General features: G+C 41.2%; 1 protein-coding gene across 9 annotated transcripts in view; it reads right to left on the bottom strand.

The window, feature by feature from the left end:
- DOCK10 (dedicator of cytokinesis 10) overlaps positions 1 to 14428 on the bottom strand; it is a 301945-nt gene that overhangs the window by 102992 nt on the left and 184525 nt on the right. For all 9 annotated transcript variants that reach the window (XR_002825555.1, XM_023740106.1, XM_023740109.1 and 6 more), the window contains 4 exons: positions 3546 to 3729; positions 1643 to 1728; positions 1008 to 1091; positions 735 to 890 (listed from right to left, as the gene is read on the bottom strand). Coding sequence is in view for 8 of the 9 variants with exons in the window: in XM_023740106.1 (XP_023595874.1) it covers positions 735 to 890; positions 1008 to 1091; positions 1643 to 1728; positions 3546 to 3729 (510 nt within the window). In the remaining variant the exon portion in view is untranslated. The remainder of the gene's footprint in view (positions 1 to 734; positions 891 to 1007; positions 1092 to 1642; positions 1729 to 3545; positions 3730 to 14428) is intronic.

The raw sequence follows: 14428 nt of genomic DNA, 5'->3' as shown, positions 1-14428 counted from the left end.
TTTTCGTCTTTAGGCTTGCAAAATGCCACACACACACACACACACACACACACACACACACACACACACACACACACTTAGAATCAGTATAGAACTGTCCACCAGCATACTAAGAAACAATTCTCAAGAGAGCTCATTTAGTAGAAAAACAAATCTTCTATTGATTCATTGAGCACTACGGTGTTTTCCAAAATCAGTGTAGCACCTTTGTAATTTCTGCCATCTATGTGTACCACTTATACTATTATTTATTCAACATTTCTCTAATATTTTTACTCAATTCACTATTTAGCCTTGTCCTAAGCAATAATATATGTGAAATCACGGGTTGATTTATTGGTTTAATCTTCTTCTAACATACAATTAAATAAATACATAAATATTAAAATAAAAATGTCAGTTTAAAAGCCATCTCAAGTGCCACCAACATGATACAAATAACACTTTGGGAAAACTCTGAACTACAAGGCTGATTTCATGGAAACAATCACAGAACATAGTCCCTTTGATGATGATTCTTTTAGTTAAAAAGGAAGTTTTAGTATTACTGACAATTCCACTACAGAACCTGTGTACTTTTTGTAATATGGAAATATATCATCAGTCTTACTACCACTGGTCCCCTAGACAGTGGGAAAACAGTGCCTGGAATTAGCAGGAATCAGAAAGATTTAGACCAGGGTGGTATTATAGTGCTGGCAGTTGGCATACGATATAAAAGAAGAGAAACTTACATTTGTTACGGGATCATTTTCATTCTCTGTAACGCATCCCTGAAGATTTAAATTGAGAGCTTTACAAATGACCATGATTCTCTTGGCAGCTTTTTCTTCAAATGGTTTGATCACAGACTCAGGTTCTAAAATATCCTTTTTCTGAAGTTTCAAGGTCTAAGAAAATTTTGAAAGTTTTAGTCACCAAGCATCCATCATACAAAAAGAAACTGTAAATTAGGAACTACAATTGTACTGATCAAGTTCGTCTATTTAGAAAAAAGTTCAACTTACATCTATATCTGGATCCAGTGAGAACAGATTCAATCTCTCCATGTTCCGAGTCATTTTGACAGTTTCTTCAGTTTCTGCGAGGTACTACAGAGAAAACTGTATTAATCTTTGGTATCTAAACATCCAGATACCTACAGCCCACCTCCACTGCTATGGCCAAGTTATTGTTAGGTGGCATCAAGTCAATTTCAACTAATAGCGACTCCATGTGAGAGACGAGAACTGCCCCATAGAGTTTTCTTGGCTGAAATCTTTATGGAATCAGTAGATTGCCAGGTCTTTCTCCCATGGAGCTAGTGGGTGGGTTCAAACTGCCAACCTTTTGGTTAGCAGCCAAGCACTTAACCATCTGTGCCACCAGGGCTCCTGGCCAATAAGTAGTCCCTTAGTATCATCATTTTAATATCATCCATTAACACTCGGCAAATCTTACAAAAACATGCCTTTATTGTCGAGTGTTGTACATATTAGGTAAAACACATAGATTAATGGAAACTTTTGAATTAGCTTCTTGGTCTAAATCTTAAAAAAATAATTCTGTCTTTTCTGTGTGAGCAACAGCTAATAAGTAATCAAAGTTCGATTGCCATAAGTAATTAAAATTCGACTGCATAGTAAAATGCCAACTTTATTACTTTTGCAAAGTCTGGGTGTAGGCTGCTCTCTGAAGACTCTGTTTCTTCTGGTGCGCATTCACAAGCTATAGAATTATCCAGCGAATCTTGAAAAGATACACCAAGACAGGTTATTAAATAATACTCACAAGGTATGCATTTTTGTAGGCTGTGACATATCAAAACTGGGTTAGACTTAAGAACTACAAGGGATTTTGGGAGTCGACACCTTCATTTTGTGCTGGCTCCAGTACTCCACATTGTTAGGAAATCTGGGCTGGAAATCAGACCCCCTGATGATCATTTCAGGGTTCTTTCCATGATACCATCCTGTGCCAATAAGAACTTCACATCCTTATGATATTACATTTATACTTGGGGTTGTCTTGACTTCCTTTTCCAATGCATAAACTAAACTTTTTCTAAATATGCAGACGTTTTTGGTAATTCTGGCTCTCAGGCCATCAATTAAAACTCACATTCTAGCTTCAGTCACTTCAACTTTCTCTTTAAGACTCTGCAGATAGTAATACTCTAGCTGATTGCTATTAAATCAATCTTGAATGTAAAACATCTACTATGGCATATACCCATTGATGTCGAGCTGATTCCAACTTAGAGCAACACTACAGGACAGAGTAGAACTGCCCCATAGGGTTTCCAGGGCTATAAATCTTTATGTAAGTAGACTGCCACATCTTTCCCCTTCAGAGCTGCTGGTGGGTTCGAACCGCCAACCTTTTGGTTAGCAGCCAAATACTTTAATGATTGCACCATCAAGGCTCCTTCCTATGGCATATAAACCAAAACCAAACAAAACTCGTTGCCACTGAGTCGATTCCAACTCATAGCGACCCTGTAGGACAGAGTAGAACTGTCCCATAGAGTTTCTAAGGAGCACCTGGTGGATTAGAACTGCTGACCTTTTTGGTTAGGCTATAGTAGTGTTAAAATCAGCCATAGTTTCTTCCTTATTACCCCATGACTCCTTACTGTATAGCATTTGATTCTTAGGTACTATCATTTAAAGACTCTGGTTTCTAAGGTACCATGGGTTTATGTAAAATGTTTACAAAAAGTTTTACTTGGGGGGAATGAATGGCTCTGCTGGTGGTGAAACTCTCTTCCATACAGCTATAACCCAGTGTTTCTATCCCTTCTCTCTACATATCTTTTGAGTTCCCTTTTCTTTGCCTTAAATGAGTTAGAATCTCATGAGGAAATCAGAGTAAGCAGAAGAGAAACCTTTTATCTTTCAAAACTGGCTAATCTCACATATAATCTTTCGAACTTTCACACACAAACTGGTAACAGTTTGGTCAAAAAGCAAAAATGAAAGATGCCTCTTAACAGAAGTGATGCATATCTGACTTTACAGAGTAGAAAGCTCACTAATTGAATTTAATAAAAAGCCATAAAACCAAAATTCCCCCTATAAGGTAACATCCCATCAGACATGGGTCTATTTCTGATACTGCTAAGAAATGATTCCCAGCATCATTTCTTGGTTGACAGCCTCAAATCATTGCCACCAGTTGCTGTTGAGTCAATTCCAACTCATGGTGACCCCATGTGTGTCAGAGTAGAACTGTGCTCCATTGGACTTTCAAGGGCTAATATTTTTGGAAGTAGATTGCCAGGCCTTTCTTCTGAAGTGCCTCTGGGTGGACTCGAACCACCAACCTTTCAGCTAGCAGCTGAGCACATTAACAATTTGCACCACCCAGGGACTCCAAATCACTCCCTTCAAATCAAAACATATACCAGTGTGTTGACCCTACTATTCAGCAAGAGTAAAGATTTAGGGGTGATTTCCAAAGCAAATGGTTAAGGGATGTATGAGCTAGACCTGAAAGCCACCAGCAGCTTAAGCAAACCAAAATTCAGAGTGGCAAAGGAAGGGAGGTGGCTGCTGTGCTCTCACCCAGCCCCAGATCCGTGAGCTCTGTGCTCCTCCTCCCCTGCAGGGTCCCCTCAGGACTGATCTGCAGGATGCGGTTGAGGGTGTGAATCCATTCATCCATATCTGACTCAGTTTCTGCTGCCAGCACAAAGTAGGTCAGGTCATTCATTTTCAATTCAAAGGCATATTTTCTTAGTCTGTTATTCTGCGGTACAAAAAAGAAAGAAAAGAATCTTTGAGTCACTTGCCTATGGAACGCCACATAATAAGTCTTAGAAGCAAGAGACATTTTATATGGGTCTGGGGTTGCAAAGGGTTTCCATACAGGCAGGTGACATAAAGGATACTTCCCAAAACAGGGCAAAACTTTAGGTGAGCATGAATCATTTGGTTTCTATCAACTCTTCTTATACTAAGAGATATTTTATTTAGGTTTTCATTGATGGGGTGGGCATCTTGGTTCAAAAATTTTATCTTCATGCATGTAGTCAGTATATTCTAACATCTTCAATAGTTGCTTTCAGCTGCTGCCTTTACTTTCTCACTTGATGCTACACTGGCATTCACTCCAGTTGGGTTTCTGCCCTCATCACATCCCAGAAGCAGTACCTACCAAAGTCCCTAACAACTGCTATGTTGCCATACTATCCAAGGGACATGTTTATCTTCTTATCTTACTTGACGTTTCAGCAGAATTATCACAGAGGCCATTTCTTGCTTCTTGAAACCCATCTTTCATCTGGTTTCAATGGCCACACTCTATTCTGTTTTTTCCTCTACTTCCTCAGTCATCAGTTTTTAATCTTTTGCTGGTTCATCTTTCTCATTTGAGTTCTAATTTTATCTACAGCTGTGCCCTATAGACCCCATTTACTCCTTTAGGGGATATCATCGAATCCAATGGCTTTAAATACCATCCATATGCAGTACCCAAGTCCCTTCTCTGGCTCTGGCTTCCTCACCAGCCTCTAGGCTCTTCTCTCACTTGGCATCTCTACTCTCCCCTTTTCATTTTGTAACCAGCCATAGGCCTCATTCCAATTCCTGAATGTACTCCATTCACCACCTTGTTGCTGACCCAAGGTCTGAAACAGCCTTGCTGCCACATGTGTGTACACACAGTAGGCATAATTTTTCCTCCACAGAGGAAAGACCTGGTGAGTGGAAGGATGGATGGATGGATGAGCCAATGCATGCATGTATGAATGAATTGAGAGGCCAGGTCCCATTGAGGAAGGATCCCACTACAGTGCCAAATATTTAGACTGCTAACCTTTCTCCAAGCTTCCCCAAAGGGATCAATGGCATTTTATAAGAGTGACTGTTCATTCAGGAAAAGGAAATAATCAGATTTTTTGGAAATCACTGGATACTGACTCTGAACTTACACTAATTCCAGGAGACACAAAATGACAATTTATCCCACCAGTGAGAGTGGGGGATATGAAGGTCAGGTTATTAATGGAGTCTTAGTTCTTGTTTATCTCACAGTGTGTCCAGTATGTCCCTGAACCCACCCTGTATTGATTTCCCCGGTTCCAGAATGCATAATTGGAATAGATATCCTCAGCAACTGGTAGAACCCCAAAACTGGATCCCTGACAAGTGGAGTGAGGGCTATTATGGTAAGAAAAGTCAAGTGGAAGCCATTAGAACTGCCCCTTACCTAGGAAAATAGTAAACAAAAAGCAATACCACATTCTTGGAGGGATTGCAGAGATTACTGCCACCATCAAGGACTTGAAGGATGCAGGGGTGATGATTCCCACCACATCTCCTTTCAACTAGCATATCTGGCCTGTGCAAAAAACAGATGGATCTCGGAGAATGACAGTGGATTACTGTACACTTAACAAGGTGGTGACTCCAATTGCAGTTGTTGTTCTAGATGTGGTTTCATTACTTGAGCAGTTTCATACATATCCTAGTAACTGGTATACAGCTATTGATCTGGCCAATGACTTTTTCTCAATTCTGGTTTTGAAGGTGCAATTTACCTTCAGCTGGCAAGGCCAGCAATAAACTTTCACTGTCTTACCTTAGAGGTATATCAATTCTCTTGCCCTATGTCAAAATTTAGTCCACAAGGACCTTGATCTCCTTTCCCTTTCACAAGACATTATGCTAGTCTATTACACTGACGACACTTCTGATTAGATCTAGTAAGGAAGACCTGTCAATGACTCTGGACTTACTGATAAAACATTTATGTGCTAGAGGGTGATAAATTAATCCCACAAAAATTCAGGTGCCTTCCAACTCAGTGAAATTTCTAGGAGTCCAGTGGAATGGGGTATGTTGAGATATTCCTTCTAAAGTAATGGGTGAGTTGTTACATGTGGCCCCTCCTACAACTAAAAAGGAGGCACAACACATGGTGGGCCTAGATTTTGGAGGCAACATATCCCTCATTTGGGTGTGCTACTCTGGCCTTTTAACAAGTGACTCAAAAAGCTGCTTGTTTTGAGTGGGGCCCAGAACAAGAGAAGGCTCTGCAACAGGTTCAGACTGCCATGCAAGCCACTTGCCCCTTGGGCCATATGATCCAGCTGATCCAATTGTGTTTGAAGTGTCAATGGCAGATAGAGATGCTGTTTGGAGTCTTTGGCAGGCCCCTATTGGTGATCCACAGTGCAGACTCTTAGGATTTTAGTGTAAAGCCAAGCCATCCCCTGTAGATAACTACTCTCCTTTTGAGAAACAGCTTTTGGCTTATTACTGGGCCTTAGTAGAGACTGAGCACTTAACATGGACCACTAAGTCACCATGCAGCCTGAGCTGCCCATCATGAACTGGGTGTAGTCTGACCCATGGAGTCATAAAGTCAGACATGAACAGCAGTGTTCCATCATTAAATGGTAGTGGTATATATGAGATCGGACCCAAGCAGGACCCGAAGGCACAAATTGTATGAGGAAATGGTCTAAATGCCCACGATCTCCACTCCTGTCACATTACCTGCCTCTCCCAGTCTACACCTATGGCCTCATGTGGAGTTCCTTATGATCACTTGATTGAGGAAGAGAAAACTCATGCCTCGTTTATAGATGGTTCTGTGTAATATTCAGGCACTACTCAAAAGTGGACAGTGGCAGCACTTCAGTCCCTTTCTGGGATCTCCCTGAACGACAGCAGTGAAGGAAAATTCTCCCATTGGGCAGAACTTCAAAAAGTGCATCTGGTTGTTCACTTTGCTTGGAATGAAAAATGGCCAGATGTGAGACTGTATACAGACTCACGGGCTGTGGCCAGTAGTTTGGCTGGATGGTCAGGGACTTGGAAGGAACATGATTGGAAAAATGGTGACAGGGAGGTATGGGGAAGAGGTATATGGACAGATCTCTCTGAATGGGCCAAAGAAGTGAAGATATTTGTGTCTCATGTGAATGCTCACCAAAGGGTGACCTCAGCAGAGGAGGTTTTAACAATAAGGTGGACAGGATGATGTATTCTGTGGAAACCAATCATCCTCTTTCTCCAGCCACTCCCATCTTTGCCTAACAGGCTCATGAACAAAGTGGTTATGGTGGCAGGGAGGGAAGTTATGCATGGGCTCAGCAATGTGGACTTCCACTCACCAAGGCTGACTTGGCTACAGCCAATGCTGAATGTCCAATCAGCCTGTAGCAGAGACCAACAATGAGTCCCCAGTGTGGCACCATTCCTTAAGGCAATCAGCCAGCAACCTGCTGGTAGGTTGATTAAATGGGAAGGCTTGCATCATAGAAAGGGCAAAGTTTTGTTCTCACTGAGATAGACACTCTAGATATGGATTTGCCTTCCCTACATGCAATGTCTCTGCCAAAACTACCATCTGTGGACTCACAGAATGTCTTATCCACTTTCATGGTATCCCACACATCATTGCCTCAGATCGAGGGACTCACTTCACAGCAAATGAAGTACAGCAATGGGCCCATGCTCATGGAATTCACTGGTCTTACCATATTCCCCATCATCTTGAAGCAGCTGGCTTGATAGAATGATGGAATGGCCTTCTAAAAGTCACAATTATGGCACCAGCTAAGTGGCAATACTTTGCAGGATTGGGGCAATGTTCTCTAGGAGGCTGTATATAATCTAAACTAGCATCTAATATATGGTGTTGTTTCTCCTACAGACAGGAGTCATGATTCTAGGAATCAAAGAGTGGAGATGGGAGTGGCACCACTCACTATTACCCTTAGTTACCTAATAGCAAAATTTTTGCTTCCTGTCCCCAGGACGCTATGCTCTGTGGGTCCAGAGGTCTTTGTTCCAAAGGGAGGAATATTCCCATCTGGAGACACAACACAGATTCCACTGAATTGGAATTTAAGAACGCCACCCAGACACTTTGGGCTCCTTGTGCCTCTGGATCAAAAGGCAAAGAAGGCATTTATCATATTGGTGGGTGTGACTGACCCTGACTACCAACAGGAGATCAGACTGATGTTGTACAATGGAAGTAAAAAAGAGTATGTCTGGAATACAGGAGATCCCTTAGGGCATCTCTTAGTACTACCATTCCCTGTGATTAAAGTCAATGGAAAACTACAGCAACTCAATTCTGATATGTCTACTATTTGCCCAGACCCTTCAGGAGTGAAGGTTTGGGCCCCCCCACCAGGCAAAGAACCATGACCAACTGAGGTACTTGCTGAGGGTAAAGGGAATGCAAAATGGGTGGTGAAAGAAGGTAGTTCTAAATCTGTTACGGCCACATGATCAGTTGTAGAAATGAGGACTGTAACTGAATATTTCTTCCTTGTATGTGTGCATCAAATATTTTTGTCTTCTTCAGTTGTAAAACACAAATATAAACGGGGCTAGCGGGTTTTCGGTTGTACACGTTAGTTGTATCATGGTTGGCATAAGTATGACTTTGTAATTGTCTTTATTTAGAGATTGTGTATGCTTTAAGGAGATGTATACAGATGCCAAGTTGACAAGGGGTTGACTATGGTGGTTAAGGTTGTGTGTTAACTTGGCTGGGCCATGATTCTCAGTGGTTTGGCAGTTATTTAATGAAGTATATGACAGTTATGTAATGATGTAGTCTGGCAGTTATGTAGTGATGTAGTCATCCTCCATGATGTGATCTGATGTGATCAGTCAATTAGTTGTAAGGGGAATCCCCTTGAGGGTGTGGCCTATATCTAATATATATATATGGACATTCTGGCAAAGGTCACTTGCTATCTCCGGATTCTGCACCCCCTTGTCATCATCTGACCTCTGGTTCTTGAGACTTGATCCAGTGGCCTGCCATACTGTCTGTCGACCTTGGGATTCATCAGCCTCTGCAGCCCGTGAGCAAGCAGCCTGCCATCTTACCTGCCGATCTTGGGTTTAACAGCCCCTGCATCTATGTGAGTCCAGAGAAGTCACTAGCCTGATGCCTGACCTATGGACTTGGGACCTGCCATCCTCTACAACTGCATGAGCCAGTTCCTTGAGATAAATCTCTCTCTACACACACACACACACACACACACAAATATATTTTCACACTGCCATCAAGTTAATTCTGACTCACAGCAACCCTAAAGGACAGAGTAAAACTACCCCATACGGTTTCCAAGAAGCAGCTGGTGGATTTGAACTGCTGACCTTGGTTAGTAGCCAAGCTCTTAACCACTCGCCACCAGGGCTCCAAAACAAACCCACTGCCACAGAGTCGATTCCAACTCATAACAACCCTACAGGACAGAGTAGAACTGCCCCAAGGGTTTTCTTGGCTATAATCTTTGTGGAAGCAGATTACCACATCTTTCTCCCACAGAGCAACTGGTGGATACAAACTCCCCATCTTTTGGTTAGCAGCCAGCTTTTACCACTGTACCACCAGGGCTCATATATATACGTGTATGTGTGTGTATATATATATATATATACACACAATGAAGAATGGGGCATCAGGATTGGAGGAACACTCATTAACAACTTGTGATATGCAGATGACACAACCTTGCTTGCTGAAACTGAAGAGGACTTGAAACACTTACTGATGAAGATCAAAGACTATAGCCTTCAGTATGGATTACACCTCAACATAAAGAAAACAAACATCCTCACAACTGGACCAATAAGCAACAACATGATAAATGGGGAAAAGACTGAAGTTGTCAAGGATTTCATTTTACTTGGATCCACAATCAACACCCATAGAAACAGTAGTCGGGAAACAAAAGACGCATTGCATTAGGCAAATGTGCTGCAAAAGATCTCTTTAAAGTGTTGAAAAGCAAAGATGTCACCTTGAAGACTAAGGCGTGCCTGACCCAAGCCATTGTGTTTTCAATCACCTCATATGCATGGGAAAGCTGGGCAATGAATACGGAAGACCCAAGAAGAACTGACGCCTTTGAATTGTGATGTTGGCAAAGAATATTGAATATACCATGGACTGCCAAAAGAACTGACAGGTCTGTCTTGGAAGAAGTACAGCCAGAATGTTCCTTAGAAGCAAGGATGGTGAGACTACATCTCATATACTTTGTACATGTTATCAGGAAGGCTTGATCCCTGGAGAAGAATATCATGCTTGGTGAAGTGGAAGTTCAGCGAAAAAGAGGAAGACCCTCAAGAAGATGGATTGACACAGTGGCTGCAACAACGGGCTCAAGCATAACAACAATCTTGAGGATGGTGCAGGACCGGGAAGTGTTTCATTCTGTTGTACATAGGGTCGCTATGAGTCGGGACCGACTTGATGGCACCTAACAACAAGTATATATACACAGATCTAAATATCCTTAGTCCTAGGATGAAACTGAAGCAGTAAAAATTTAAAGTTCTGCTCCAGAATGGAAATACCAAACCTACTGCCATTGAATCAATTTCAAGTCATAGCGAGATTGGGAATGCAAGGGGATAAAACATACCTAACACTGTTTGATGATGTTAAGAAAAAGTGGAAAACTACGTTTTTTTTTTTTTTTTTTTACCAAGAGGCAGGAAACGGCCAACCATAAGTCCCAAGGTCTCTAAGGAAGTTGGGTGGGAGTTTTTCCTCCTCTTAATGTCACTCCTGAAATACATATCTAAGAATTTCAGGGATTATTCTGAGGAAAATACAGTGATAAAGACTGGATCTGCAAGAGGCAAACTAAAATGGCCACATCATTAAACAGCGTTAGGAGCTTAAGCTCCTTGAACAATGACAGGTGGTAGGCAGCACTTTCTGAGGCAAAGTCTTTGTTCTTCTTTCTGCTTTGTTCATAGGAAACTGGCAGTGATTCTTGACAAAAGAGGTCTGACTCATTCTATTCATTTGCTCTGTGCTTTTGTGTGCACGTGTTTCACCTGCAGGCACATTTTGTGCAGAGAGTTTACTAGAGCTATGTTAAAACTGCAACTTTTATTCAGAATCTTCTTGCCAGATGCAAAAACTTGTAATTCACAAAGAGCTATAAGCAAATACATAGGAACTGGGACTCACACATCAGTTGAAGACTGACCTGGATGTCAGTCTGACCAAGAAATCTCAAGAAGCTAGAGATCCCTGTCTCTAGAAAGGATAAAGTTCTGGATAAAGAAGAATAAAAATGCAGGAATACAGAGGTCAACCTTTTGAACTACATAATTAATGCTTCCAAATGTTTGATGTCTATGTATCGGAAGATGAAGAAGGATTTTTCCATTTTGCATTAATGTGCAAAATCTACCTTGGAAAATCCTATGTACAGACTCAGCTTTTTTATGCAGACTTCCAGACTGGTCTAGAACAGTTCACCACTGTTCCGTGCTTCCAACACATTCCATAGACACTGCCATATTACTCCATTACACTCCATTACAGCTCTTGCAACTATGTGTAATTGTAAGGCACGAGCCTGCAATCCTTTCAGATTCTGACTTCCAACATTGAATTTCCAATGCCTACACATAGTTCCTTAGGAGTCTCTGGGTGGTGCAAATCGTTAAGCACGTGGCTACTCACAGAAAGTTTAGTGGTTCGAACCCACCCAAAGGCACCTCAGAGGAAAGGCCTGGTGATCTGCTTCTGAAAGGTCACAGCCATGAAAACTCTACCGAATACAGTTCTATGCTGAAACACATGGAGTTGTCATGAGTTAGAATGGACTTGATGGCTACTGGTTTCTTTTTTTGTTTTAAGCACAGTTCCTAGCATGTCATGGACACTAAATAAGTTTGTTGAATGAATGAATGAATAAGTGAAAAAATGTATGTATGGATATACAGGTAGAAATTTCAAGAAGGTGAATTTCAGCTCACCGGAAAGATTCTCTAGGAAGGCTTTCCCACAAAGTTGTGACTTGTGATTAATGGAAGGGCTAGGGCAAAAGGGCTGAAGACACAGTACCTCACAGATCCTTTTCCTGTGCTAGCACATTTGTTCCAATTTTACAGATGAGAAACCTGAGACCAAAGAGGTTGAGTAACTTAATCAAAGTCCTCAGATGGTAAGCGGTAAAGATAGGATTTGTAGGTTGACCTGCATGAATCCCAAGCTCATTTTTTCCCTACAAGACCCTGAGTTTCTAAGGCAGTGCTTAAAAAAAGACTGAAACATAGTCCAAGAGGTGGTGGAGAAGAGATTCCTGTAGCGGAAGGAGGTCAGATCAGACCACTGTGATGGTTAAGGTTGTGCGTCAACTTGGCTGGGCCATGATTCTCCATGGTTAGGCAGTTATGATGTAGTTTGGCGGTTGCATGATGTGCTGATCACTTCTGTGATGAGATCTGATATAATGTGATCACCTCCATGATGAGATCTGCTGTGAGTAGCCAATCAGTTGAAAGGGAGTTTCCTTGGGTGTGTGGCCTGCATCGAATATAAATGGACATTCTGGCAAGGCTCGGGGGCTTTTGCTCACTCTGTATCCCGTAGCTGGCTCCTGTTTGTCTGACCACCAGTTCTCGGGATTGAGCTAGCAGTTTACCTGTGGTCCTGCCTGCTGATCTTCGCAGGCTGTAAGCAAGGGCCTCTCTCACCTGTCAATCTTGGGTTTGCCAGCCCCTGCGGCTACATGAATCAGAAGAAGCCTCTATCCTGACGCACGGAGTTGGGATGTTCCAGCTGCTACAATCACGTGAGCCATTTCCTTGATAAAAATCTCTCTCTATATATATTTATACATTTTACTGGTTTTGCTTCTCTAGAGAACCCAGCCTAAGACAACCACTAAGGTGTGTGCCCAAATAAATTCTATGACTCTTAGAAGAAGACAGAAATTATAAACTATATCTCTGAAACTGAATAGATAACAAAAGACTACAATGATATGTCTTTAAAAAATGAAGACTCATTGGCCAGAACAAGCTCTGAAGTACAAATAGAGAAGAAAATATTTAAGTTTTTCAGCTCAATGGCCATAAAATGTAGCTACAGCTCTTTGACCTACTGCTAAATCTTTTTTTTTTTTCCTGTGGTTAAACCTTTTCTTGAGTTCTTATAATAGTGGTCTTATACAATATTTGTCCTTCTGTGACTGACTAAATTCACTCAGCATAATGACCTCCGGATTCCTCCATGTTATAAGATGTTTCATGGCTTCATCGTTGCTCTTTATTGTTGCGTAGTATTCCATTTGTGAATATACCCTAATTTGTTTATCCATTTGTCCACTGATGGAAACCTAGGTTGTTTCCATCTTTTTGCTATTGTGAACAGTGCTGCAATGAACATGGGTGTGCATATATCTATTCGTGTGATGGCTCTTATTTCTCTAGGATATATTCCAACCAGCAGGATTGCTGGATCGTATGGTACTTCTATTTCTAGCTTTTTAAGGAAGTGTCAAATCAATTTCCAAAGTGGCTGTACCATTTCACATTCCCATCAGCTGTATATAAGTGTTTCAGTCTCTCCACAACCTTTCCAGCATTTATTATTTTGTGTTTTTTGGATTAATGCTAGACTTGTTGGGGTGAGATGGTATCTCATTGTAGTTTTGATTTGTGTTTCTCTAATGGCTAATGATTGTGAGCATTTCTTCATGTGTCTGTTAGCCGCCTAAATGTCTTCTTTGGCGAAGCGCCTGTTCATATCCTTTGCCCATTTTTTAACTGGGTTGTCTTTCTGTTGTTGAGGTTTTGCAGTATCTATTAGATTTTAGAGATTAGATGCTGATCAGATTTGTCATAGCCAAAAATTTTTTGCCAGTCTGTAGGTTGTCCTTTAAGTCTTTTGGTGAAGTCTTTAGATGAGCCATAAGCGTTTAATTTTTAGGAGCTCTCAGTTATCTAGTCTCTCTTCTTGTGCTTGTGCATTGTCACTTATGGTTCATACTGTGTTTATGCCATGTATTAGGACCCCCAGCATTGTCCCTATTTTTTCTTCCAAGATCTTTAACATTTTCAATTTTATATTTAGGTCTTTGATCCATTTTGAGTTAGTTTTTGTGCATGGTGTGAGGTATGGCTCTTGTTTCAGTTTTTTGCAGCTGGATATCCAGTTATGCCAGCACCATTTGTTAAAGAGACTGTCTTTTCCCCAATTCACAGTCTTTGGGCCTTTGTCATATATCAGCTGCTCACGGGTGGATGAATTTATGTCTGGATTCTCATTTCTGTTCCACTAGTCTATGTATCTGTTGTTGTATCAGTACCAGGCTGTTTTGACTACTACAGTGGTATAATAGGTTCTAAAATCAGGTAGTGTGAGGTCTCCCACTTTGTTCTTCTTCAGTAATGCTTCACTTATTCAGGGCTCTTCCTTTTTCATAGGAAGCTGGTGACTTCTTTCTCCATCTCATTAAAAAATGACATTGGAATTTGGATTGGGATTGCATTGTATATGTAGATCACTTTGGGTAGAATTGACACTTTCACAAAGTTAATTCTACCTATCCATGAGCAAGGTATGTTTTTCCACTTATGCAGGTCTCTTTTGGTTTCTTGCAGTAGTGTCTTGTAGTTTTCTGGATCAGGATTGCATTGTATTTGTAAATTGCTTT

The sequence above is a fragment of the Trichechus manatus genome, unplaced genomic scaffold (genome assembly GCF_000243295.1).
Source record: "Trichechus manatus latirostris isolate Lorelei unplaced genomic scaffold, TriManLat1.0 scaffold00147, whole genome shotgun sequence".
NCBI lineage: Eukaryota > Metazoa > Chordata > Mammalia > Sirenia > Trichechidae > Trichechus > Trichechus manatus.
The sequence above is the reverse complement of the archived record's forward strand: the minus strand, read 5'-3'. Positions and strand labels throughout refer to the sequence as shown.